The 27,045-nt window shown below is 37.9% G+C and overlaps 1 protein-coding gene across 2 annotated transcripts in view; it reads right to left on the reverse strand.

Moving 5' to 3' along the window:
- Positions 1-897: 897 nt before the first annotated feature.
- The window catches only part of UBE2K (ubiquitin conjugating enzyme E2 K), a 44,167-nt gene continuing 18,019 nt past the window's right edge, over positions 898-27,045 (reverse strand). For both annotated transcript variants that reach the window (XM_054632601.2, XM_054632602.2), the window contains 5 exons: positions 22,388-22,446; positions 19,886-19,968; positions 11,022-11,121; positions 7,559-7,687; positions 898-7,195 (listed from right to left, as the gene is read on the reverse strand). In XM_054632601.2, the coding sequence (XP_054488576.1) occupies positions 7,121-7,195; positions 7,559-7,687; positions 11,022-11,121; positions 19,886-19,968; positions 22,388-22,446 (446 nt within the window). In that variant the 3' untranslated portion in view covers positions 898-7,120. The remainder of the gene's footprint in view (positions 7,196-7,558; positions 7,688-11,021; positions 11,122-19,885; positions 19,969-22,387; positions 22,447-27,045) is intronic.

The raw sequence follows: 27,045 nt of genomic DNA on the forward strand, positions 1-27,045 counted from the left end.
ATTCTTCCAGGTTGTTCATACACAGGAATTCATTTCTTGCTCTTTAACTCCAAAAAAAAAATCGGGTGTTTTCATTCCATTTGCACTGACAGCTTTGGATCCTTTGAGCCACTTTCTACACACATAAACCACTTCACACCCAACAGTTTCTTGCAGCAAGGTGAAGATGTGATGGCCACCACTTCCAGAAACACCTGGGACCCACTTTGTCTTTGGTGTTAGTTCTCCAGCCTTGTGTTGATGGAAATTTAAAGCTGCGGCAATGACAGGATTTCCAGTGCCCACTCTTTGTTATGACTGACTGCAGTGTGAAATGGCACCAGCCAGTTCTGGTTTTGAACCAAAATCTGGCTTGGTGCATAACTGGCAGCTCCTCTTTTAGGAGGCTATAACCAGCAAAATGTTCCTCCAAGAAAGGCACCCTCCTCCCCACCTCTGCACCTGGGCAGGAGGCAGAAGTATAAAAATGGGGACAGGCAGCTTTGCCCTGCTGCAGTAATGTGGCTCAGCTGCAGGGAAATTCCCAAACCTCTCAGGGTCAGCAGGAGCTTTAACTATTCACCATCACGATGTTTTTAAATTGTCAATTGTGAGAAGAGCTTTTGTGAAAGACAAAGGGAAGAGACCGTGGCACTGTCCCTCTCCCCACCCACTGCAGGTGCAAGGGCCACAAGCCTGTGCCCTACACCATTTGCAAGAAAGGCAGCTGTACATGGAGGACTTGGGGTGCTAAAGGGACTTGTGGTGGTTCAGGTATCATCATCACAAAACAGATTCTCTCCCATCTCCCCCTGCCCCCCATATTTTCCTCACCAGCCCAGCTTATTACCCTTTATTTTATACCAGACTGTCATAACCCACCTAAAGAATTAATGTATTCCAACACAAAGCAGCCACTAAGTGAAGCAATGTAATTTATTTGACATTATATCAGACACGGGTGCTCCAGATCCAGACTTGACCTTAAAAACAATTTAAAATCCTGGATTTGCTGTATTGGAGGTATCTGTTACCCGTCTGAGAGCCAAATGTGTCAGTATTACAGCCACTGAAACAGAAAACTAAGTACAGGACAAGTCAAGCTAGCAAGCACCATCAGTCCATTTCAGCTGTGAACTCGCTTCCAGTTTTGGGGCACTGGAAGAAATGACAAGGCTGTTGGACAACTTCACAAATATTTCAGTATAAAGCAGCTCTCAGTTACTCATGTCAGTGTCTAACTACACAAACTGGGGAAATTGTACTTTTTTTTACTCTGAATTAATGTCAGGCTAAGACCTGCAGGAGAGGGACTGGGGAGTGCTCCCTCTCCCTCACCCCTCTTAAAGAATGAGGTACCACAATACGACACAGCTCCTGATGACAGTAAATTAAACAGAAAACCCAAACATCTTACACCATAAAACAGTGCAGCACTATCCCAGCTGGCAGAGCCTGCCCAGAAACCTGCAAACCTTGGCCAGGGACAGACACACACCTGCAGCTGGGATGCAGATCTGAAACACAGTATTACAACCAGCTCCACAGCAACCTCTCTGCTTGTTGCTTCAGCTGTGCAGCCACTGCTTTAAATTGCTTTACTCCATTTAACAAACGCTGACAAGTGCCAAAAAAGTGAAGTTGTACTGGTAGTAAATCCATAGTCATCATCCCTCCTAGATTCTTCTAGAGCTGAGCCACAGGGCAGTGCCATTAGCCACCAGGCTGTCACCTCCCTGTGCGTGAACCAACTGCAGTTTGAGGTACACAGTTTAAAATGTACAACCATGGCATGAATGTAAGCGGTGCAGGGAAATCCAGAGAGAACTTTTCCTCTGTGTTACTGGCTCTGTTTCTTCAGATGCAGCCTTTGAAAGGAGACAAGAGGTGGTGCAGGATGGTCAGGCCATCACGTGAGGCAGTCCTGGTTGAAATATCACACGCTTCCATTACACAACTTCTATTTACACATTTTCTTCTTCAAAAATTTTTAACGTGCACCATGAAAATGATCATTCTTTTCTCTCTTGTTACTGACATGGAGGAATAGACCCTGTAATCTTAGAACAATCTGAATTGCCAGAAATAAAATGAAAACTGTTTTCAGGGAAACATGCATTTATTGTTAAGCATTCCCAGTGAAAAATCAACATCTTTTAAAATGTGTGTTTATTTTAAAAACCATTTGTTTACAAAAGTGTTTGTGTAGCTTTTATTTTCAAGACAAAAAAACACTGATGCTGCATTCCAGCCTCCCCACCCCTGTTCCGTCTCCACAGGAAGTCTGGTGCTCAGGAACCAACCTCCTGCAGTACTTATAGGTAAATATTTATTTACTAGAAAAGTCAGAATAGAGGATGGAAAAGGTAAGTGAAAAGCAGGGCTCTTCAGCAGTTGGCATCAGCATTCCTATGATGGCAGCCTTCTTCAGACACTGCACCAGAGCAGCAGCAGTTGCACACACCAGACAAGCACAGCATTGTCACAGGACATTTCCTCGGCTGTCGAGCCGTGATCTGAACTTCCATTATCCATGAAGGGCTCAGCACCACAAGCGATCCCAGAGCCAGTTTGATGCCTACAAAGCAGGAAACAGCACAGCTCCAACATCACAGCACAGTACAGGGCAAATGATTCACAAGGGTTTGTCCAGTGAGAACAAATCCAAAGTCAGGTTGCTGCCAACAGAGCACTGCAGCTGGAATAACCAAGCCAGAAGCCAAATGCATTGAGGACAGTTGGTCTTGTGAGTCTGATGATGAATCAGCTGATGACACAAACACCACAAGCAGGAAGAGCTGCCTACATCATTCACAGATAGGTTTGGAACAGATAAGAAAACTAGCAAGAAAGAAGTGATTGCCCCTTTGCCTAGCCCTAGGAGAAAGCTGTGCCTGGAAAACGAGGATGGTAACACTGAAAATATCTATTTTGTCTTCCCAGAAGAGGCTTGACTTTTAAGCATCTTGACTTTCATGCTTCAGTTCCATGATGCAATAGTTGCTGAGGAAATGCACTTTTGCTATCTCTTGTTGAGCCAGCTGCTCATCAAAACCATACAAAACTAAGCACCTGGTCACAAATTAATGTCCCACTCATCAGCTCCATCAACAAAACAGAGCAGGGGATGACACCTCATCTTCTCATTGCCTCTGCTCGTCAGCATTTAAGTAAAACAAATTTATTTGCTAAATAACTTCACGTTTCCCACTTCAGGCAAGCCTCCAAGTCTAAGCCAGCTTTTGGTGATGTATCAGAAGGGAACAAGGGACATGCACAGCGGACTTCCCCTGCACTAAAAACAGAACTTCCCGACACAGTGCATGACCAATGCAGTAAACAAGAACTCACTTGAATCTGTGTTTTGATTTCCCCCCACTCCCCTTCTCCCTTCCCAAATGACATAAGCTCTGAAGTGCCTAGTCTGAGTCACAGCTGTTAGGCTTAAATTTGCATAGTTTAAACGTTTCTGTTACCCACACCATCTAATGCAGATTTGGTGTTACAAAGGTAAGATTCTTTCTGGCTATTTAATTCCTCCTTTCAGACAACAACAAAAAAAGTTTTTATATTCCTTATGTCAGTGTTCCAATACTAATTCACATGGAAAACAGTTGAATACAGTGATAATTAGAAAAAAACTAAGACATATTCATACACCAGTAGTACCTAATTGGTCATAAATACTACCGAACCAATTATAGTCAAGGCCCCATGTACTCTGTTGCAAGCTTTCAACAAAATAGTAAAAAAAAGTTTGGAGTATGCAGAATGCACTAAATGATGCACCTTTCCAGGATATGTTCCTAAGGTTTTTTTGTCTCCAAAATGCACCAATTTGTCACACTGAGAACACAGTTTGTTCACAGAAGGAATGGGAGGAAGCTGTGAATTTGGCAAGGGGGTGGAATACAGTCAGGGATTTTGGTACTCATGGGAAAATGGAGGCTTTTGGCAACAGGAAAGGGCATTTCTCTACCTCTGAACAAAGCTGTACTTTGCTCTTGGAGGAATTGGATAAGATAGGATAAACCACTCTGCTGGATGCATGTTAAAATGTTCAGCAGTGAAATCCAATGAATGCTCTGGTAATCCGTGTTATTACCAATACCTTGTTTAGAAAAATGGGGCCATTTGGACTTCAAAATGACTGTTTCAAGCCATCTTCTGGCACAACAGAGGAAGACAAAGCATGATTTATTTGTACTTAGCCGCTGTAGCCATGTTTCATGTTCTTGTAGCAAGGAGTGGTCAATGTGCAGCCCGAGTCCACAGCTGGAGTGGGCTGCACAGCAACTCCACGTCTGTGAATGCACAGGGCCCTGAATATAGCGATGTTCAGTGACACACACAACAGAACTGCCATTGGCATGTACAATGGCTCACAATGATAAGCTGAACACTAACAGCAAAATTCCTAGGGCTCAGCCCCAGCTGCAGTTAAACTAACCTTGTACAACATTATCCCTATATTCAACTCTGATAATTACCAAGAATACAAAAACATTCCTTATAAAGGAGTAACATGTCAAAATTCAGAGGGACTTCAGACCAAAGGTGTGTCCTTAATGCTGGGTCATGTTTCCTTCCCAGCTCACTTCTTGAGTAGCTTCCTGCCAGCACCAAGCTAGCATTAAGCTACCGAGCACATGGATGGAGGGTAAAATCCAGAATCCAACATTTATATATGAGGGGGAAGGGGAAGACAAGTGTTTTGCAGTAGAGAAGAAAATGAGGTAACTTCATGAGAGAAGTAAAACTTAACAGGGCATTCTTTCAGAGGTGACAGTGCTCACCTAAGAACCTCTTTTCCCCCTCTCCCCTTTGCCTGGCTTCCTTTATCACTTTACATACTGTTGGAGAAGCCTGCTGTTCTTAGGAGACTGGTCTATGGAAAGACACATTCAGAAGCCCAGTACTGAGAAGTTTTATGTCCCCGACAATGATTTCCACGTTCTTTCTTTTGATAAATAGCAGCGAAGAACAAGGGAAAGTAGTCAGCAATTCATATTTACCACCAGGGTAAAAAAAAAAAAGGTGTTGATGTAATCAAGAAGTTCTTAGCCTGTATAACAGAAAAGACAGCAACTTGAGATTAACACAAGTAGCATTTTGCCAGTTTCCTACCATCCCTGGTTTTCACTTAGCAAACCAGCTGAACAGTAGCAGCTTCTTGTTAAAAAAATAAATAAATATAAGGAAAGTCAAAACAACTCATTTCCTTTGGCATCATTGCAAATGATTTACACTAACTCAAGAAAACCCAAGAAAACTGATCACTGACTACACCTTAAAAAGCAGTTAAGTATAAAGACTAAGCAAATGCATTTAGTATTGCACTGATATGAGTTCAAAGTATTTCCTGTCTGTGCCCTGTTCTAAGTTTGGACACATCAGACAGAGCAGTACAAGGAACACCCCAGAACTAGCCAGGTCTTGACAGCTCTGTTGTCTGGTTCTGTTCCCCTACTACTATGCTCCAGGTATTTAACAGATACCATAATGTTCCTGATTTCATCTAGTATGAGTTATAAACAGACCATGAAGTGCAAAACCATTTCAATTTGTACTTCACAGCTCTACAAAAACCCTAAGCAGACATAGATTTCCCCACCCCATTAATCCACGGCCTAGGAAAAAAAAAAAAAAACCAAACCAGGACAAAACAAAAGAGTCATAGAAAAGATGACTGATACAGTACTCCATTATCCACAATCCCCACTTTCTTGTCTCAGGATTTCTCTGAACTTCCTTGTCAGATACACTCTCAAAAGTTAGCATCATATTCACAAAGACATTACAGCTCTCTTTAAATAGATGTACTAGTGTTTGAAGTTGCAAGACTAATAATTTTCAAGCTTTTGCACTCAGGATGAAATGTCATTTTAATACAAATAAAAAGACTGACTGTATGTACAAGCCAAGGTAAGATTTCAGTTCTCATTTATCAGAAACATCAATCAAAAAAAAAAAAAAAGCTAAATTGAGAACACACTTCTACTTCTATGTGCATTTGAAGTATGTACAGTAAAAACACCAACACAGCCTCCATGTGTTAACCAGAGAAAAATGCAAGCAAGGATGAATTTTAAAGTACCTGGTAAGCAATCCTTAAACTGAAGCCCAAAATAAAGCTAGAAAACTGCTGCAAAAAACAGCTGATTGCATCATATCAAGTACTCAAAAAAATTTTTTTTTCCATCCTCAGTACACTGGAGAATCAGCTGTGTCCTCCTTCAAACCCTGTGAAATCATATTATCCAGAGTGTACTGAAGAACACTTTACAGCTATTTAAGACAAAATAAAAAGGAAATGAAACCAGCTCCATCTTTTTGTGCTGTATTGAGGCATACTCCTTACATGATTGTATAGAAAATATGATGGATGAAAATCACTACTGATAATTCAAAATATATATTTTTAAAGGGGAGCCTAGACTACTGCAATGGCACACATAATACCCACAGAGGATGAAACATAATCAACAGTATGATGTAAGGGAAAGGAGAATCAGGTTTCCCAATTAATAAGCTAGAAAGAAAATGGTTCTGAACAGGTCACCATTTGGAACTTTGGGTAAGTCTTGAAAGTCTGTCAGGAAAAGTTACAAAAGCAATTCAGTATTTCAATGGTGCTCTCTTCAGCAACCCTACCTAATATGTCTATTAAGTACAAGCATGCAAATATAGGTCAATCCACAGGCACATAGGATCCATGTTAAAAACAGTAAGATAACTGTGATGAGTGGCACCAACAATTTTGATGACAAACACTCAAAATGTTGCTTTCTGAATTACTAAATCAAAATCCTGAAGCAAGTTCCTGCTAGTCTTTGTCACACTGCTAAACACTAAAGTAGGCATTGTTTTCCCCCATTATCTTAGCTGAGCTCAAAGAATTTTTACAATATTTAGTAAGAAAAAAAATTAAAGTATTTCCCCTTTTTAAATTTACACAGACGTTTAATTAGCTTTATTTACAGAGCGCTTTTTTTTCAGTCTCCAATAGTGCCTAGATAGCATCATCAGGCAAGAGTGCCAGTTTTGAAAGAGAATCTATATAGAATCCTAGGAATAACAGATGGTGATGCTCCTCCAGAAGGGGCAAGCTGGACTACAGAAGCAGCTCTCTCTATATGGCTCAGTTACTCAGGAGTAATTCTGTTGCAGTCTCTACATCCCATGATTTTGAAGACAAGGCCACTATTACTGCATTCTGCAATGAGAAAACAAAAGCAATAATATTTTCAGTGTGTGAACCTGCAGCTCCAGGAAGTGAAATGAAAAGTTCACAGAAAATCAAAACACATTAGTTTACCATTTCTTAAATCCCTGCTAACAATTGATAGAAAAATTGTCTTAAAAAGGCAGGGGGAGCTCACAAGAGTTATCCATAATGTAGTATTTTAAAACTCCAATTCTTAAAAATAATTAGCAAAATAGAATAATTGGACCTACACAACATCATGAAAGTAGAGAATCTACTTTAGTAGATTCTGATGATACTGATGACTTCCTGTATTTATACACATAAATTTGCCCTGCCCTTACTAAAAATATTGAAGTTATTTGTACTTACCCTATCAAAGCCCATAGCACAGAGGTTTTCTATTTTTTTGGTGTATTCTGGACTAGAAACTGGTGCTCCAGCATACACATGTGCCCAAAGCCGAGCTGTCTGTTTAAACATTTCTGGATTTTGTTTGTACTACACAAAAGAGAGAAGGGGGGGGGGGAAGCAGAAAGTTAAATCAACTCAGCAATCCAACCAAACAGCAAGACAATATGGCAGATTGCAACCCATCATTCTTCCTATGATATCTTCCACAATGTTTCATACTGATCATGCTGATATTCTTGAAGTAAATTTAGAGGTGAGGATTACACAAAGAGCAAATCTATGCAAGCATTTGATATAATGAGTTTGCCTTCAGGTTAAATTGTGCCCTATTGGTATTTGATGTGTGCAGCCAGGTACTGCTCTCAATTGCACAGATCAAAGTAAAGCAGCTATATTTAGCACAGCTGCTGAAAACTTATATTCAGTGCAACAGAGTACAAATTATTGCTGTGTTAACATCTCCTGAACATGGTACTACTCTAATGCACTTCTCTAACCACTTAAAAATAGATATGGTTTTACACACTGCAAGTAGGCCTGCAGTTCTTCAGACCAGGCCAATACTCTACTACTGGGCTTCTTCCTGAGAATGAGGATCTTATTCACACAGGTGACAGAAGGGCTGGAAAATAGGTGAGCAAGTACAAAAAGCTAGGGAGATGCAACTCTTCATGAAAGCTATTACTTACCAGAAAAAATAAATCATGCCAGTATGTAACTATATTATTTTGTACCAATCTCACCACTAACCAGTTTTCCAATAAACAACAGACTGGACCATATTGCAGAGAATTTTTAGCCAGTGCCAAGAACTCAGCTGCCAAGAAAGTGGGTCATCTGTCATAAACTATACTCAGAAAAGTTAAATGATTTTCCTATTTTAACAACTTTTGTATGCAATGTCAAGTTGATCTTAAAAAAAACCTCTTCCTTTAGATCATCACTTTAATAAGACAAGATATTAGGAAATACATTTTTCAAATATTTAGGTACATTTTAAGGACAGAAACATGGCTGATTATCATTCTTAGACATTCCATTATTACATGAAAAAAATAATTAGATCTATAAAGCACAGTAAAATGCTGTACATTTCATTTTGCCTCTCCTACAACAACCCACACCAACTACACTGCTTTGTGTGCCTTGCCCACCTCCCTATAAATGTGATCCACATGTCATAATTTGTATATTTACTATCTGGTGACATTAATGGCATTGAAACAAACATGGGAGGCAATCTATTATTGGAAATAAACCCCTGTTAGAAATGCAGTGGTCTGTAACAAATGTCTTTTGGTGTAATAATTAAAAAAAAGAAGGATTAAGTTAAACACCAGTAGCATCCTGAAATACTATTTTCTTCTGCTCTTAAGAGATCTTCTCCAATTAATTTTTTAAAAATATTTTTGAGAACACTGCCAAGCCTGGAAAGCAACTAGCTGAAGTGCAAAAAATTAGTCATAATTGCACTCAGAACTAGCTTTCAGTGTTCTATTCATAGAATTACTTTACTTAGGTATCTGTAAATAATCCAGTTTCTCACTGAATTTAGAAAAGCCTAAAGGCAACTTTCACTGATGCTTCAGTATCAGGAATCTGAGGCAGTTCATGTTGCTGTACTGAAAAAAAACCCAGCAACCAGAGCAATTAATACACCAGACAGCTGGAGTCTGAAAATACTGCTCTTACTCAAACAGGAATTCTCCCTGGGATTCTCTCAAGAGCTTTTACCATTTACCTGGACAGCACACAGTTTAATAAAATAGCACAAGTGTGGAGAATAATTAATTCCTTGTGAATTTTTGTCTTGGAAAAAGCAATTAACCCCAAACAAAGGAAAAGAGACCCCAAAACCTAATAAACACATGAAAAAAACAGTTGTTTACCCACATCTCTCTTAAAACCATTATAATCACTTTCTACTTACATTCACATGCCTGTAACTCAAGGCCAAATCCCAGCATAGTTTTCATGGAGGTATTTGCAGGAAATTGGATAAACTGAATCCTCCCAACATCAGCCATGCCACAGTCCCATGGACACACCCCCACAAGCACCTAAGGGACAGCCTGGAAAACTGCTCTTTGGAATCTACAAAGATTCATGGAGCTCTTTACCTGAGGTAAAAACTCTTACCAGCTCAAGGGCTTCTACTGTTATGATTCCCACACAAAATTCTACCATCAGAACAGGAAACACTATTTTTGTTCTTTATAAAAAAGGATATATAGTTGTTTTTTTCATGAAGGAGTGTGACAACAAGAGCGTACATCTGGGAGAAAACCCAGTGCAGAGACATGCCTGGTGGCCTTTTTGGCCTTTGCAACACTTCTCCCTGGGCAGAGCAATTCAGCCTGACAGAACTGTTCAGGGACATTTATTCAGAGCAGCCATAGTGCAGAATCCCACAAGCAAACCTTCTGTACTTACTGAGTACAGTGGTAGCAAGCAGCTCTCACACACCCAGCATGCAATGGGCTACCTCTAATCTCCATGTTTCCCCCTGAATCCTGACAGGTTTGAAAAAAAAGTTTATCTATCATTCTGCACTGGCTTTTAAAGGGAAATAGTGCACACCTTGTCACCCTATCCTGGAAGGTTCTGACTTAGAGAAGATACAGGTGAGATAGAATGCTCTTCCAGCATCAGCTTGCTTTGCTCTTCTCTAACTGAAATACACCCTTACTGTCAGTCAGTGGGGAAGCCAGGCTGCCCTTCTCTCTCCTCAGAGTAAAAAGGAAAACACACACATACTGGACACTTTGTTGAGAATTGTCAGAGGAATAACTGTTTCTATCCTTCAGCAACACTTTAAACAAAATCATGCCAGTCCTTGTATGGCCCAAGATCCAACTGATACTTTTTTGGTAGTAAAAGTTATCACTAATCTGAAAGGCAACAAACCTTGTTGGTTATAAAATTCTACTGATAGCAATTCAATCAGTGATAAAAACAGTTATTCCCAAGTCATCATTCATAAAATTTTGACATTAAACAAATATAATGCTCCACAACATTCATATTAATCTGGTAGAGGAACTACATACCAAGCCAAATCCAATTAACACCACCAAGTTAAAACTCATTTAAAACCGATAGCATATAGCTTTTCTTATACTGGAAGCTTTAGATTTTGAAAGGCCAGTTACACTGGAATTCATTTAACTATGCTGTTATCTCCAGACATTTCTCACAAGGTGATCTAAATAAAGGACAAATCCTCCTGACACTGTAGAGTAACTAATACTCACTCTGGAATTCAAAAAGAGCACAAAACACTGTAGCAGCTCACATTTAGAATGTACCATTTTACAATAAATTGTCTAAAATCTTTAATCTTCTGTAAGCCTTGGGACCTAACCTGAGTCAGTAAAGATGACAGAAGTGTTACAAAATAACAATCAACTGAGTATCTTACCTGGTTTGCCACTACTGCATCTTGTGGATCATCTGGCTCTGCAGCTGCCAACAATGCTTGCAGCGATAACAACACTGTTCTTAGAGTCATTGCTGCTGCCCTAAAAGTGAAAATTCAAAATATCCTTAACCATATCCTGTGCCTGTACTATCATAAAAGATATGAGTTCATGTACAGATTTTAAGTCCAAGAAACATAATTTTAAACTGCTGCACATTATAGTTATTAAAATACTCTTTTATATATATATATTTAAATAAGGTTTTAAATGTGGACTTTCCTATTAACAACGCTGTCTGAAGTTCTTGGACAGTACCTTGATCTACACATTTCACCTTGCCCATTTAATGCAATTCATTTTATCTGGAGAAAAAAGCCCAGAAAAGCCAAGGCCAGACGAGGCTGTGCCACCCTCCCTCACTGCAGCACCAGCACCTCTCTCCCGGTGCGGGCGGGGCCGGAGCCCGGGGATGCTCCCTCTGCCGGCACCTGCGTGCAGGAGCAGTGACCTACATTGCAAACGTGCCCAACAGGTAAGGAATTCTATACACTACGTCTCTTTGCACCACTTTTAATGTTACATTTTTCATTACATTGAACCTCTACAGAGTTAATTACTACTACAATAATAAAATGGTTAGGCTAATTATGGAATGTGCGATCAAAATAGTTCACTACAGCCTGACTGTTGGCAGGAGGAAAACATTCTGTAATCACAATGGTCCTGTAAAGTTACCCTTTGCCCCTGTGGAAGAGCCCTGTTGAAGGTAGCACAGTCCCAGAGTTGGAACTTCTAAGATTTTAGGTTCTTATCATTCATCTTGATTTAGAATAAGACACTTCAATAATTTAGTAAGGGAAAACACAGTATGGTCAGAGACGTCAATTACTCAAAAGTAACGACACGGAATTATGACACACTGGAAGTCTGTAAAGTTGTAACATTTACACAGTTTCATTAGATTTTGATCATAAATAACACCTCTGAATTACCATTTCAGTTGGCACACACTGGAAACAAGTAAGAACCCCACAGACCCTGTGAAAGTTGAGTATTTCTGATTTGAACAGTTAATTAGATTCTTAGAATCATGGTGGCAATGGCACAGACAGATGTTCAAACGAATACACAAATCTGTTTCCTCTGCTTAAGAACTAGGAGAAGGTGAGTGGGGAAGATGTGACATTTTAGATTTGAGCAGTGATTATGACACATGAATGCCAGAGCAAAGTTGTGAAACACAGGCATCCAATTTCTTACAAATAAACCTCAATTTTCAGTCAACAGAAAACAGTTTCTTGTTTTCAGAAGATTGCAAGTAAGTGCAAAGGCTTTGTTAAATAGGTGGGGAACAGTTTGACCTGACAGTCCAGCTACAAAGGAGACAGTGTGCAAGTGCATTTCCAGGCTCAGGTTTCAGAAATGTATGTATTTTCCAGTACTGAGTCACTGTATTAAGGTACTCTAGCAGTGTATACCAATGAACAAAGCATAGGTGCTGGTAAGATGTCAGAGGCACATTTGTGGCACCCAAATATTATGTTCCTAGATGCTTTCTTGCTCTGTCACTAACCATTCAAACATGCCATTCTTCCCTAATTGTTTGTAATTCTGGAAGATTTTTCTCTAGAAGTTTTTTTTAGCTTGATAATTATTGCTAAGCTTTCGCAGTGCAGTGTTCTACATCAAAATGCAAGTGAGAAACATCCCAAATGACAGAGATTTTAATTAGCACATAGTGTCTCATTCCAACTGCCACACCAGCTTGAAGTCCCTTAAGCTGAACGTAGTATACTTAAATCTTAAAAAAATCCTTATGTGCTTTTAAATTTGAATTCTGAAAATTCATACATACAATTCTCCTCTTTCAAACCTATTCCTTAGTAATTTTCTTTTCTTTACATGTACCTAATGCTATTCTGCTCTTATAATTTCCTTGGGCTTGTAATCTCTACTGGTTTATACAATTTTTAAATTAACCTATTTAATGTACTCACTGATGACATAATTCACAGTCTCATCTCCTGGCATTACAGGAGTGTAATGCAACATATTTACTATTCCAGCATTCAAGTGTCATGAAATACTAAGCCTTTCAGGCCATACTATGCTCAAATGGATGCAATAATTTTTATTTTTACGCAGTCAATTTCAGGTACTACCACATCTGCCACACCCACTGTAAAACCTGAAGTCTTTTTCTCAGTAAGTAACTTTTTCTCAATAAGTAACTTCATTATGTTATTTACTGTAGAGTTTTAAAGACTGGCTCAACATGAAATATCTATCAACCATAACTAATGCTATAGTTACTTTCTCCAAATAAAAGTTGTTCTGCCCTTTCCTTTGCAGAAATCCTTCTACATTACAGACAGCTGAAAATGTAGAGAAGATGACATAAAAAGGATCACAGCCTTTTGTGCCACTTTTACATGCCATTTACTTCCACTTCCACTGTACCTTCTAGGAGAGGAGAATAAAGTACACTTTATTGAGCAGGGGGCATTGCTAAGAACCAAGGGTGCCATGGACACCAGCTGTCTCCAGCTGTCTCTGGCTTTCCAGATTGCCAGGTTCTTTCAATCCCTGTTCATCTCTTATATTTGTAGATTTTTATACAAAGCATACGGACACTTGAACATCCGACATTCCATTTTCAAAATAACAAGATTGGTTTAACCTTTAAAAAAAGGATTAAAAATGTAGCTTACAACTTAGTTTCAAGTCTCATGCCCCAAAACAGCTTTCCCATCTCATGCATAGTAACACAGTCTGTATTGGACAGAAACATTGAAAGAAGTATTCTTAAATCATAAAAGAAAACCCATTACAGCTAAAGTTGCATTAAACAAAAGAAGAAATTAGAATTTGTGATTATTGGTAAAGAAAAACTGACATATTTTGTGTAACTATTGTATAACCATCTAAAATCTTCTACCCTCAGAACACCAATTAGCTTTCCTGATCAAAGAAAGTAAAAACAGCTTGTTATTTTTTCATTGCTTAGTCTTAATTTTTCAGATAGATATTAAGATTCACAGAAGAAATTGAAAGAACAGCTAAAAATAGATTCTGATTTCCCATGAACTTAAAAGCTCTTCTTTCTTCCTGTTACCTTCTTTTGTGAGAATACAGTGGATGGAGATGACTGCTTAGAATTATATTTACAGGTATCAGTAAGGCAGGACCTGTTCCTCATGAGCAAAAAGCAAAAACAATTTCCATCATCAGTTCTGAAAGAAAATCTATACTGATAGTGGCACAAAGTTAAAAATCCCAACACACACCCCCAGCCCCTTCCTCAACATCTTCCCAAGCCAAAGAAGAATGTCCAGGGGAAGAATGAAAAGAAAAAAAGTTGTATTTTCCTTAAAATGAATTTCCAGTGCAAAGATACTGACCTTCTGAATTTTCCAATGCACCTCAAAGGTTTATTGATCCAGAACAGAACCCTGAACAAATCAGGTATTTCCAACTCTTCTTACATTTGAAGTTTACTTAGAGGTATGGACTTATGTGCAACATGTCATGGAGTTCAAGCAATTCTCTTTGGTAACTCAAGTTAGCTGCATGGCTGTGTTCTAGGTTTGTTCTCTCCTCCCTACCAAAGAAAAGGTTTTGTATTGCTCCTGACAGACTTCTGTCTGATCTGTTCTTAACTGAAGCCTCAGAAGGCTCTTGGAAAATCCACTTCAATTCTTCACCATGCTTGATAATACTCTGCACACTGAGATGGCTTTCCAATCTTTCACTGTACATTGTTTTTGCTTAGACCATCATTCTTGTTACTTCACTCTAGATTTTTCCTATGGTTCCCACCTTTCTTGTACAACAACTCTCTAAGCAGGTACACTACTTCAATGGAAGCCTGACCAATCACTAGCAACAAGCAGCCAGCTTGTATAATGAAGCAGGTAAAACTTCCTATTTGCCTTGCACATGACCTTACATTGCCTTTGTCCCACGACATTACTGGCTCCTGTTTGCTCCTAAAGTTTATAGTAACCCTTGACTTCCACTCCCATCCCAAAATGTTGCTTAGCTATCATGCAGGTTTGCCATCTGCAAAATGGGAGGAGGCCCCTGTCATGCAGCAGTGAGCTGCAGAGAGCTCCCTACAGGGATGCATGGCCCTCAGAGAGCCTGAAACTAAAAGCTTCCACTCTGGACATCCAAACCAAAAGCCCAGCTTTCTATTGGCATTACATTTGCTAAACCACAAGGAAAATCTGGATTGAATCAGAACAAAGAGAGCTGATATACATTTTGTTCACTTACACTTTCTTCCTCCTTTTTTTTTAATAATATCTTAGGGCATTAAAAAAGAGCACCCCTACTTTGGGTGTCTATAGTGTTAACATTAAAAGGCACAGCAAGCCAGCTGTGCCCAGCATGCCCAAGGAAAGAAATCTATTTTACCTTTTGATGAGCAGAGAGAGTCCTAAGAGGATTACAAAACACTGCCAGGTTTTATTTTTTTTCTTCATTTTTAAAAGCTAAGTAATTCTCCACTTAGGAAGTATTTACTTATGTTCTTTACATTCCACTCTAAGAAACAATCTCTCTCATTATTCCAAGAGGGTAATGAAGCAGAATGGCAGGAACAGCTGCAGCCAGCAGATTGCTACTCCACTCTGTCATCCAAACATGGCTATGGGAACACTTTTTTCTAAATAATCTGCAATATTTGTTCCGTTTGTGAAATAAATAAGCTTGTTAATCCAAGAGAAAATCTCTGGGACCTTGTACCAACAGCTTATGGAATCTGGATGGAAATTAATAAGGCCTTTGAGTAGAAGCTCATTGCATAGTCACTATTTACAGGACAGCTAAAAGACCAGGCACCCATCAGAGAAAATTTAAAAAAAAAAGAATAATAGGATAGGTTTGACACAGCACAGAGGGGAAAGACAGCCTGCTTGCTGAAGGGTTCCCTAAAACCATGTTAAACCATGCATTCTCTGCATTCTTCTCAAAGCTTTAAGAAGCATCAGTGCTCCTCAAACACCCTGAAAAAAACCCAGCAGTACTGGGTACCCAGGAAGATTACAAGCTGGCTGCTGCTTGTTTATCTATTAAAACTGTATTATCTGTTATAATGATTTCTGCATCTCAACTAAAACTGAAGCACAAATCCTCCAGTAGCCACTATGACAAAAATATTCTTATTATTCATTACTGACTGTCAAACCCACAAAAGCCAAGAGTTTTTGTAGCCATATATGCAGCAAGGACACATTCACTTAATAATCTCTGCTCAAGGGATTTATGCAGAACAGCTTTCCAGTAATTTAGTTCTCAGGTTTCAATGAACTGCATTAGATACATGTATATTTAAGATTAAAGCTTTGAGACAGTACTAGCCCAGAAGATAAATATAGGTCATAGGAAGTGAAACCACATCATGAAAATTATGTCAGATAAGCATAAGCAGTATTCCCTATTTCAATTCTAGTGGCAAACAGTAGCTGCTTTGCAAACAAACTGGCATAACAGGTATTTAAAAATCTAAACATGATGAAAAGCTACAGCTGCAAAGAATTTCAGTATCAAGCCCACAATGTCAAAAAGAATTTCATTAAATTCATTAAAAATAATTTAAAGACATTACTTTGCAAACTGATAAAATCTCCTGCCAATATGCAGAATATCATCTCAACTACGCTCATTAGAACAGCAAATCATTAGCACACGATGGGAGATTAGGGAAGAGACTTTTTAAAACTATATAAACAAATTTAAATCTTTCTATTTGTATTCACCATCTATGAATGAGTATTTTATCAGCTTTTTAACTCTTTCAGAAATCCTGCTAAGGCACATAGACCAAACTTCTCCAGTCCTTTAACTCTCAAACCTCACTGAAAAACAGATATGCAGTGAAATTTGAGACTCATATTTAAACACAGCAACAAAATGAGCATTATTCAGTTAAGAGCATTACAAGGCAATGAAGTGGCACTTCAAAAACCAATCTTATTGCTAAAAGATTTGACAAGGGAGATTGTGGAACTAATATATTTTCTAGGATACTTCCACAGGTATGTTTCAGAATTGCATTTGGCCTATTTACTTTTGAATCCCTGGTGAAATAAATATTAAAATGTAAATAAATATTAAATATTAAAATATTAATCTGGGGGGTTGGGATTGCTTATTTTTTGTTTGTTTGTTTGCTTTCTAATGAAGCTATTGTATTCAAACCACTTTTCAACATAGACATGCAGAAAATTTATTTTTGGTGGTGTGTGGTGGTACATCCTCCCCCTGGCTCCCTCCTTAGGCCAGCTATGGTCTCAGGAATGCTTGTTAGGCCTCCCCCTGGATTAATGGCACCTAGACAGTTAGGTTTCCTTGAGCTTATCAAAAACTCTGTCTACTCCCAGAATTTCTGTTGTCTAGCAAGCTCCTGTTTTCCAACAAATAGCCTTAAGTTCCTTCTTCCATCTGAACAAGTGATCAAATGGAATAGTATTTTTATTACTGGTCTTTTCAAGGAATATTCCAGTAAATACCAACTCATCCTTGTGGCCAGGATGGAAATTTACTGATGAATTAAGTCAATCATCTTATGACCCTATCTATGAACAATGGTACTGAAACCCTTTGAGCTGTCATGGACCACAGCAGGCTGTGACCAGCATTTCCCAGAGTGGGATGACTCTCAGAGCCAGCTAACTCTCAAGTTGTGAGACTCTTGAGGATTGCCATGGAAAGCCAATGAAGCCTGGGCTAATTCCCTCACCATTCCTCAAGGTTTAATCCTTTGCCCACTGAAAAGATCCAAAGGCACCTGCACGTATTTCACTGAACCCAAGGGTAATTTTTCTCAAGTATGCCTTTGTACATACTTATTTTTGTCTGTGTGCACATATATTATGGATGTTGCCACTTCAGATTTAACCTGGTCTAGTGGAAGGTGTTCCCCTCCATGGCAGGGGGGTTGGAACTAGATGATCTTTAAGGTCTCTTCCAACCCAAGCCATTCTATGGTTCTATGATTCTATGCTGTGGGCATTTCTTAATTAACTAAAGCTGCATATATTGAAGAACAATAAACAACTTATTTAAACAATATTAACCATTCATATTGCTTATTGAGTTTTAGGAAAATACTCAGGAGAAAACCAGTCTTATCTACCACGATACAGAAATGCTTCAAACAGTAAACAGTGGAGACAGCTATAAGGTTGTTCTTATCAAAGGATTAGAGGCTTTGACAAACATTTCAACAATGCTCAAGTGATTGTCAAGTGATTGAATCATTCTATGATTCGAAAATAAACAAAACTTACAAATAGCACCACTAGAAAATGAAGAGATCACACTACATTAAGAATCATTTGAAGAGGGATTAATAGTATACAGGAAATCTCCCTCCATCACCACCAGGTTCTGTGCAATTCTCTCCTTAGTGCTTCCAAATGAAGACACTGTTTCAAAGGAAGAGTTTAAAACTATATAACTGGAATAATACTAGTGCTTCTTGTGTCAGCTGGGATAAATATACAGAAGTAAAATTCTTGTTCCAATACTCCTATTCCATATACATCTTGGAGAAGGAAGATATTAATGTTTGGGTTTTTTTCATCATGCAGAAATAACAGAAATAAGACACAGATCAAATTATCTGTGCTAGACATAACTCAAAGATTACAAGAACACAGGTCAACTCTCCTGTTTGTCCTTCTCAAGTATCAAAGGTTTTGACTAACAACCCCAAAGGTAAATAAATTAAGTTGAAGCTCATGGTTTTTTTACATCTTTGTTGCCTTTTGATACTTACAGACAACCTCATGCCCGTTCATTAATCTGCTTCAGAGTACGATCTCTCAGGAGACTGTACTTGGACAGCTGAGGAGTCATTAATCTCCAGTAAAATTGTAGGGTGGTATGACAATTAGATACAGGTACAGAAGTGCACTAGCTTTACTGATAAGAAAAACTCTGCCAGGTACCACAGCATGTATACTGAAAGATTCTATTGCCTGAAAGAACATCAAGTGGTCTGAGATGGTAAGAAAACATATGCCATTCCAAAAGTTAGAAAAACAACAGTTTATGACCATTACAATTTCATTTCAGTAATTTACACTATACTGTGCCAGATGACTTCTATAACCTCATACATCTGTAAAAGATTAATATCCTGATGTGTCACCTGCAAGACCTCAAGACTTCAGCATTCTCCTCTAAAGTTTCTGTTTCAAACCCAAATGATATCTGCTTGGCCAACAGCACTCTTGACAAAGTTGCTGACTTTACAAGCATTTGAAGTTTGTATGGATGAGATACTGGTATGATCTGCTGGGGAATTAGAGTATTATTCTTTTGGGGTAGACATGGAGGAAAACAATCATCTGTATTATACATCATGTCTATCATACAACTGTTGTACACAATTTCAAACCACATTAAATCAATTACTTTGAAAAACAAATGAACAATGAGTGCAGTTGTTAGTTTGGACAGAAGTCTATTCCACAGATTTTAGTTATTAAAACTTCTGCAGTAAAATTAACTGATCAAAGAAGGCAATAGGTAGTATTTGTTAACAGAAAATAACTAAAATTAAAAATTAACTCATATAAAACCACCCAAAATGTCAACAATGAAATGTGCGTTCTAGTGCAAAAAATTTTGGAAGAACTCTCTGTGTATATAATAAATACTTAGTGCTTTCCAAAATTATCACCCAATCATTTCATTTGGATATTTGCACCTCACTATACTATACCATAACGTGTGCTTTAAGGACATCTCAAATTATAAGCACAAGGTGAAAAGCAAGGTGAGCTGATGCCTCCTATCCAGGACACCAGTATACTTGATTTTGCACATTTAAACCCCCCTGGAATCTTACCATTGATCTTTCAGAATATCCAAACAAATGGCCCCAGTGACAGAGCTAATGTTAGGATGCCATATTTTGGTGATAAACCGCACCTAAAAAACAAGACAGTTTTAAAAAACAAAAGCAGTAATTAAGTGCAGTATACTAAGTAAACATTTTAAATCCACCATTTTAAATAACAGTATGAAGAAATACTAATTTGGAAAATATAGTACTACAAATGGAACTAAGATGTGATACTGCTTATTTCAGGAGGCTTCAAGTTTGTAAGGCTGTTTGTTAGAGCCTTGCTTTACTCCAAACAGACTACTGCCTGCTAGAGCTCCCCAAACTCATCCCTGCTTTCTCACATGTCATGTGTTCACATCCCTGCATCACACAAAGCTGGTTAGAAATATCCTCCAGCATACAAGTGTTTTGACAAGTAGATGGTCAAATACAGACTAAAAACTTCTAACATTGTGAAATCTAGAAAGCCCACTTTTAGTAAAGTCCTAAACTCTTAATATAGGAACTGCATATCACTCACTGTTGAGCTAAACTGTTGGTTACAGGTGTGTTGGAAAGTGGATGCTACTACGTCTATAACCATCCTGTCTCATTACCTCATGTGCAGAAAGCTTCACCAACCCAAAACTTAATTAGATTACTAATATTTTTCTTTGCTATTGAAAGGATCTAGTCCCAGCATTCATTCATTAATTATGTCTACATTTTTACACTTAAGTGTTTTCATGTTTACAAAGCATTACTAAAATCAGGTTTTGGTGGTTTGGGTTTTCTGGGTATTTTAAGACACTAAGAAAGGTAAAAGCAGCACTTTCTCTTAAAGGAAAGTGCTGCTTTTACCTTTGGAAATTCCCCCTTCATTTTCTTCAGGTTGCACTGTAATTGCCTTCTAGTGATTTTGACCCATCTGTTTCTCATCTCCTCCTCACCCCAAACTCCTGAAAAACACTTTAAGTATAGCACAGATCTTTTGACTTTTGCCCCTGACCTGCAAGCAAATCAGTGAAGAGATTACCTGCCAGGCACTACAGCAAAAGACTGTACATACAGGGCTATAATAAAATCAGTGCAATCCTGGTGTCTAAATAGGCAAGACCAGAACAGTTCTGCTTTCCAGGACAAAAATAAGCTATCATGTCAGCTGAGGCACTTACTAACTACCTCCACTCTAGAAATCACCTGTAAAATGTAAAAAGCGATGTAAATACTGGATAATTTCTCACAGTGAATGACTGCTAACAATGGCTGTCAAAGCACATACTGAACAAGCTAAAGAATTCTTTCAGATGAAAGGCAGGGCCAGACACAAGCAAAAAGGCTTCCAATTCAAGACTCCAGAATAAGCAGTACTATGCTACAATGCACTGAGTTTCTAACTGCTGCCTATGAACTCTGGAAATGGAGACCACCAAGCCCTAAAGCAGCACCTAAATCATGGTATACAGACTGATCTTTCAGCATCTGCAACCTGTTTCAGCTCTCCTTATTTCAGCTCCCACCACAATGTGTGCAGATTAAAGAACTGAAGACCAACAGACATTTCTTTAAGATTTTCTGTGTCCTTTGCTCCAGCCCCAAGGAAGTAATTCAAAGAACCTATGAGTAACTGACACCTCTCTCCTCCTTCCTCTTTCCCAGTTCCTGCTGAGTATTACATATCAGGGTGAAAATAAGAAACTAGGACATGTTCTTGGTTCAAAGACATCTTTCAGACAAATAGAAAACCAATCAAGAAGTGGAGTCAGACAACTCAGGTGTCTACAGAGTCAAGCCACTGAAGAATGGACTAAATCAGGGCACAGGAATGTACAGCTGCACATGGCTGGAGAGAACATTATTCAGAGTGGAATGACAAAACTGAAGTTCTAGAAAGATGCAGTAAAGTTAAAAGGCCAGTAAGTTGTGAAAAATATGAGTGACTTTGCCACAGCCATTTCTCATCTCTCACCCGCGTGCATATTATCTATTTCTATTATATTTCTCTGTTGGCTCTTCAAGACACACAACACTACAAGTCTCTATTTAATTATTACTAGAAACTTGGTAGGTTAGATTCAAGAACCTTTTAAGTATAACTTATGGAGCCCAAGAAATTAAAAGAACCAATAACTCCCTATTACAACATTTCTTCAACAATGCTGAGGGGGAGGGAAGACAGCTGTACCCTCCACATCATTTAAAACTACCTGAAAACTGTATTTATCTTGTCAGAAAAATATTACATTAGGGTCAATAATAAGGCCCAAGCTCCTCCCCCAAAATTTCCCATTTTGTACTTTGAGGAACAATCAGAGTGTACCTCTGACTAGACACAGTTTTGCATCCTGCTTTGTTTCTACCTAAATGTAACAGTTCCAATCCTCGCCTAGAACTGAATTAAAAAAAAAAAAAAAAAAAACAACAAAACCAACAAAAAAATCCACTAACAAACAAGTATATAAGAACACTCAAACCAAACTTGTTAGCCAAATTGTATTACCCAAAAATGTGTGTTTGCAGTACCTTAGGAGGATTAAACGGATATGTTTCTGGGATTTTTATCTCTAGCTGATACCTTCCACCTGCAAAAGACAAGAACAAGTTGGAAATTATACCAAAGGAACATTACTCAAACTTAAGTCTTTCATGACAATAAGCTTACACTTCTAAATGAGCCGATTTTCAAGTTAATTCAAATTTACCCAGTCGTATTAGTTAGGAGATTCATTTAGATTTCATCTATTTCACAAATAAATGCAATAAAGTCAGTTAGAAAAGCTGTGTTTGCTTGTGCAAATCACTATCTATATTTCTTAGGTATATTTATTGTGTACATTCTCATTTCCAATCTTATCATTTCCATGCTTTAATTTAGTAAAATATACCAAAATAGGAACCAAATATCTCCTAAATAGATGAAAAAAGAGGACACAGGAATATTCAGGCTGAACATGGGATATTACATTATTTTGACTCTTTTCTGATACCTCATGACAAATTTTCTTCAAATTACATAATTGAAATTACCTGTATTTAATTTTAAACTTTTTGAAATTCAAATACATTCAAGTAACTCTTTCAGAAAAGTTCCCACACTTTGGGAAAAAAATAATAAAGGAGGTACCAGTGCTTAACTTTTATTATGTGCTACACTACCACCTGAAGTAGTTACTTCAGTTTCAATTCTGCAAACACTTTGACACACCAGTATGATTAATACAACATGAAGGGCCAGAGCATACAATAAAGGATAATAGGAGCTTGAAGACTGAACCCCCTCCTACTGCCCCTTTTAAACATTTCTCAGTTTTATTTCTTTGTCACAGTATCATTCCCTACCCTATTTCCATTATAGTTCTGTTAACATTGAAGTTCACTACCAATGCTCATGTCTTCTGGAGCAATCTCAAACTATCTCTGGCTGCACAGTGAAGGCCATTTGCCAGGCAGCAGTTCAATGACAAAAAGAACAGGGTATTAAAAAACATACATTGTTTTTTAGACATTTCATTTTTTACAAAAATTGAAAGCATTTATTCTCATTTGCAATTTTTTTCTTCAATCTGCTGCTCTTCTTTCAGAAACCTTTTCCCTCTGTCAGTATAATGTGTTACAATTTATACAATTTCTTGAATTAATGCTGAAGTATTTGCAATCTATTTTCCTTGAGATTTCCAGTGATTTACTCTGCAAATGAAGCTATACAGAACCAGCTCTCAAGTAGTTACAATACTGGCAGCAAGATGCACAGGGAAAAAAAGCCTCCAAGTACTCCTCTCAGCAGTTACAGTATATGGCACCTTTTCATCTATGCCAAAAAACACATTAGTAGCTCCTAAGAGCTCTCATTTTTAAAATGTATTTCAGTCTAATACACTCCACCTGAAACTAGTTAGCATCAGTTTGGTATTTTACACTATTGCCTACAGCTGTTCTTTTTCTCACTTAACTCTAAAGTAACTTGAGACATTTTAATAGAGAATACTATACAAGAAAGACCAATAAATCCAAAATTATAACAGTAATGTCTAAGTTGATTGCTTGTCTGCTCACAGGACAGCAGAGGATAAACAGTTTTGAAGACATACAGCAACAAGAGACCTCAAGGAAGTTTGGTTTTCCTTTTCTTTGAACTGAAGCATAATTCAGCAGCAACTGTTTCTAAGAAAAAAAACCAGCTACGCTCATCAGTCCTTCTACAATTTTGCTGCCACATCATTTTGTAAGGTAATATGAAATCTATCCTTAGGTATTACCACTTCTCCTGCTTACCACAAACTATTACAGTCTCTGCCTAATAGGATATTCAGCCACCAATATCTTTCACCAGAGACTGAAGAGCTGGTAGTGTTATTTATACAGTATTGGTTTGCACTCAACTTTGAGGTTAAAAATACAGGCTTAAAGACATAACCTAAACAAATCTGTGATTTTTTAATACTAAATTTAAAATATAAATTACTAATATATTAATTTCTGCATGCTAATATTTTGGCATTTTTTTAAGAGGATGCATATTTATGGCTTTTTTGTGGCTATTTAATGCTCGAAATTGAATTTAACAGTAATGGCATAATATTCCTTCTGTAGTCCTACTGGAACAGGTCTCACAAGAGTTAGAGCAATTTTTAGCTATTTCCCTTGAAGAAATAACCTATTATAAATTTTGCAGTTGCTGTGGCTCACAGGCAAGCTTGGCTTGAAATTAATAACAATATTACACAGGCTTTAAGAAAAAACAACCTCAAAAAATCCAAACCCACAAAACCTCAACCTATCTACTGAAAAGCTCTTGATTCAAGTAAAACCCAGCAGCCATTAATCAAGTCTCTCAAAGGTCCTCTCTCCAAACACATTTTGACATTGGATGCAAACGTGTTTCAAGTAAGTTGTGTCTTGCAATATTCTGGTAATTGATCAATATGAGTTGACACTACTAGCAGATAAATAAAAGCTGTAAATTTTGTCAATAGATGGCATTCTTCCTCTCAGTCACTCTTAACTAATGTTCCAACATTACCTATAAAAAAATTTGCAGCAGCAGTTTGGTTTCAGATACCTCACCAACTATGGTCAACAACTGTTCTTTCACTTCACAATGGTTCTAGAATTCCCTCCTGTATCACAGGGACTGTCTGACCAGAACTACTGCAAAAAACTTCTTCATAAAGCACTTCTTGCTGTGTCACTGTTCAGATTATAGATGACAAAACATCAGTCAGTAATTGTGTAGCATGCATTAACTGCTATAGTCATAAAATGAAGACAAAAAACACTAGCACGCCCTCCATAATAATGTAAGGGAATAAATGCATATAACTATATTACAGAAACATTAACATTCCAAAGCAAATTATTCTAATGTCAGGAAACACCAGAAACTGGGCTGGCAGTAACTCTCATTTTGTTCCTCAAAGCATATGACTTCTAGATTAAAGGAAGAATACAATCACATTGCTCTTCCATGAGATTCCTGCCATAATCAGAATAAAAAATAAGTTCAACCCCCCCCCACGAAGGGGTATTTACTACATCCTCATAATTAAATCTACTCAAAGGTATGTAAGTATGCATGCATTTCACATCAACAAATTCTGCACTAAACATATTGCTGTTTTTCACTAGCAGGATATGCTGAATATCTGAGCACAGTACCCAGCTTTTGAAATTCTTGTCTACCTGAATCATTCAGCATCACACAGAACCCAGTCCTGCAGACAGATATTTCAATCTGTTTTTACCCTCTACGTGAGCTGCTATACAGTTTTTAACTTATGTAACACTCATTAGTGTTACACATGAGTGTTACATATTTAATTTCAAATAACTCTCAATACATTCTCTAAACCAGGCCTATTTTATAAACCAAGGTAATACTGACCTGGAGGGGGGGAATGGCAAGCTCTGACAAACCAACTTACCCAAGAAGGTTTAATTCTCTCTGAATGGAAAATAAACACCAAAACCAACACCCTTCTACCACCATTCAGATGTTTCCTAGTATTCAATTGCCTATATACACATATATATATATATATACATATATTAAGTTATTACAATACTAAGTCTTGGATTTACAAGATGAACTATACGATTCCAAAACAACAACTATCCTAAATTCTAAACAGAATGATTCACTTCCCAACAGATCACTGGCATGAGTCTGTATTTTAGGGAAGCAGCATAGTACTCCTTTGAAATTGAAGGCGCATATTACAACCAGAAGAAATTGTTTCCAGACATTATCATCTGTCAACTATACATCTGCAGCTGATGAGATGGAGACACATGGGACAAGGTTGGGAGAGGGGAAAGCTGCCATTATTTACTAGGGAGAGGGAACAACCACTATTATTTACTAGACTGTTGAGGAACTCTGGAAATAAAGTTCTGCAGGGCACCCCTACCATTACAGCTGCTTCCACTTTTCTACTTTTTTTCTTCCAGACTAATTTCCCTTCTTGTCAGCTTCTGACATCCACCCCTGCCCAGTATTCTTCCATGTCAACCACTGTTAGGCTATTTCTTCCTTCTTTTCCTGTCCTTGGTCCCGAAGCTAGAGGGGAGACTCTCCCTGCTCTCAGTCCAATGCTACTGCACCAGCTTCTCACCCAGAAAAGCAAATCACAAGGGATGTCCTCCATTAGGGAAGATGTGACTACCAGATTTTCATTAGCAGTCACTAATGCTTTTGAGTGCATACACTTCCTATCGCTATAAAACAATTCCCAGGTATTTTCTCCACCTGATGAAAATTTATTTTTTCAAAATAATGACAAATGGCATGTGTCCCAATCTCAAGGGAATACTAAAGTCTCAGTGTTAGCTCAAAGGCACAGAGCAACTAGAGCACCTGAAGAACATGCAAAATTGTTTCATATTCCAAAAAAAGAACTTATTTGCCTGAGACACTCCTTGATACTTTTTTATTGAAAGTACAAATTCAAATCAAAGTAGATACCTGGCATGGAAAAGTCAAGTAGAACTATATTTTAAAGCTATCCAAAATTTGTTTTAAAAAATTAAAAATCCTTACTTATCATGAAAGAACTTCCAATAGAAGGTATGTCTGCCAGTTCCATATATATTATCACAAAGTTTACAAGTACCAACACTATTGAGTAATTTCTGAAGAAGCATGTTACATTAGCCTCTGTTAAAGCTTCTTTATAGAAGTTACC

Source organism: Agelaius phoeniceus, chromosome 4 (genome assembly GCF_051311805.1).
Source record: "Agelaius phoeniceus isolate bAgePho1 chromosome 4, bAgePho1.hap1, whole genome shotgun sequence".
Taxonomy (NCBI): Eukaryota; Metazoa; Chordata; class Aves; order Passeriformes; family Icteridae; genus Agelaius; species Agelaius phoeniceus.